The following is a 1,502-nucleotide window of genomic DNA, read 5'->3' as shown; positions in this document are numbered from 1 at the left end:
TGACGTAAGAATCACGTCATTATGACGACTGTCTGCTACCTGGGGTCTCACTGTTTCAAGAATTCTATCAACTACCAGGCGACGGCAAATTAAACGAAGAGACGTTGAATCGAATGGGTAAACCACGATGTGGCGTTGAGGACATTTCGGAGCGCACGTTCGCTTCGTTTTCGGACAAATGGCCGAAGAAACATCTCAAATGGAACTTTTATCTGGCCAACGACATAATCTTGAAAACGACTCGAGCCGCGTTTGATTTGTGGGCAGCAAATTCGTCACTGACGTTCGAGCGCGAATCCCGATATTTTGATATCGTTTCGTGAGGGGCGTCACGAGATGCTATACTCCCGACGAAACGAACCGTGTTCGTCTGCGTTCAGAGGTCCTAACGGAGATGTCGCTCACGCGTTCTTTCCTACCGGAGACCTCAAGTTTGTCTCGGAGGTGCACGTAGACAAAGTGGAGACGTGGCACATACAGCTGACTAAGAATCCCCTGGAAACGTACAATTTACTTCAGACGTTGACGCACGAAATAGGTCACGCTTTAGGCTTGCCGCACAACTTCCGCGAAGATTTGGTAATGTACGCGTTCGTGCCTGAGAAGACATTCCCCGTTCAACTTACTCTAGAGGACGTTCTTTCCATTCAACACCTGTACGGTGCTAAAGAAAACCCTAAAGTTCCAAAAGTAATAACGACGACACCGACGACTACCATAACGACGACGACAATAGCAACGACGACTACGAAAGACGTCGAGATGGATCTGTGCACCTTGCGAAACGTGGATACCGTAATGATAACGAACGGTCGATTGTATATTTCGCACGAACAATACATGTGGTCAATCGATATAAACGGGAAAACGTACAAGAAACCCTTGCTATTGACGGACTACATGAAATTTCTTCTTAAGAATTTCACGCGTCTGACGGCCGCGTATCAGACGCCCTCGGGCAATATCATGCTGTTCACGGGCAATATGAGCTACATGATCACTTATCCGCGTCTAACGCTAGTTTCAACTTGGCCAAAATCTTACACAGATCTCGGACTTCCCGATACCGCCAGGAAGGTCAACGCCGTATTTAACACGAACGAAGGACGAACCTTCGTTATATACGATGATAATGTTGTGGGCGAGATAGACGATTGTTCGATGAATATCGTTAAGTACTACCACATCGACATGATATTTCCGGAAATACCTCACAGCGTATCGTCGGCTTTTCGATACATCGACGGTAATCTGTACTTTATCAGTAAAAACTGATTCTACAGATTCAACAAATTCACGAAAACCGTAACGGCATCCGGCAATTTTGATCTTGGGATTTTCGGTATTACCTGCCCAAGACAGGGACTGATGATGCAACTGCGAGATCTATTGAGTCGATTAGTTCGAATTGACGCGAGGGAGACGTCGAATAGAGAAGAGGAAGAATAGAACGATTTGACGTATCCCCTTCTTCACATATCGCTCCTGAGAATATTAATGAA

General features: G+C 45.9%; 1 protein-coding gene across 1 annotated transcript; it reads left to right on the top strand.

Moving 5' to 3' along the window:
• Nucleotides 1-336: 336 nt before the first annotated feature.
• Nucleotides 337-1,275, top strand: LOC143893780 (matrix metalloproteinase-18-like). The gene has a single exon (XM_077399501.1). The coding sequence runs from the start codon at nucleotides 337-339 to the stop codon at nucleotides 1,273-1,275; it is 939 nt and encodes a 312-aa protein (XP_077255627.1).
• The last annotated feature ends 227 nt before the right edge of the window (nucleotides 1,276-1,502 follow it).

Source organism: Temnothorax americanus, unplaced genomic scaffold (assembly GCF_048541705.1).
Source record: "Temnothorax americanus isolate GAGA-0224 unplaced genomic scaffold, ASM4854170v1 Scaffold128, whole genome shotgun sequence".
In the NCBI taxonomy this organism is placed as follows: Eukaryota; Metazoa; Arthropoda; class Insecta; order Hymenoptera; family Formicidae; genus Temnothorax; species Temnothorax americanus.
The sequence above is the reverse complement of the archived record's forward strand: the minus strand, read 5'-3'. Positions and strand labels throughout refer to the sequence as shown.

Coding starts and splice junctions, on each gene's coding strand:
- LOC143893780 (XM_077399501.1), top strand. CDS start 337: ATGCTATACTCCCGACGAAACGAACCGTGTTCGTCTGCGTTCAGAGGT.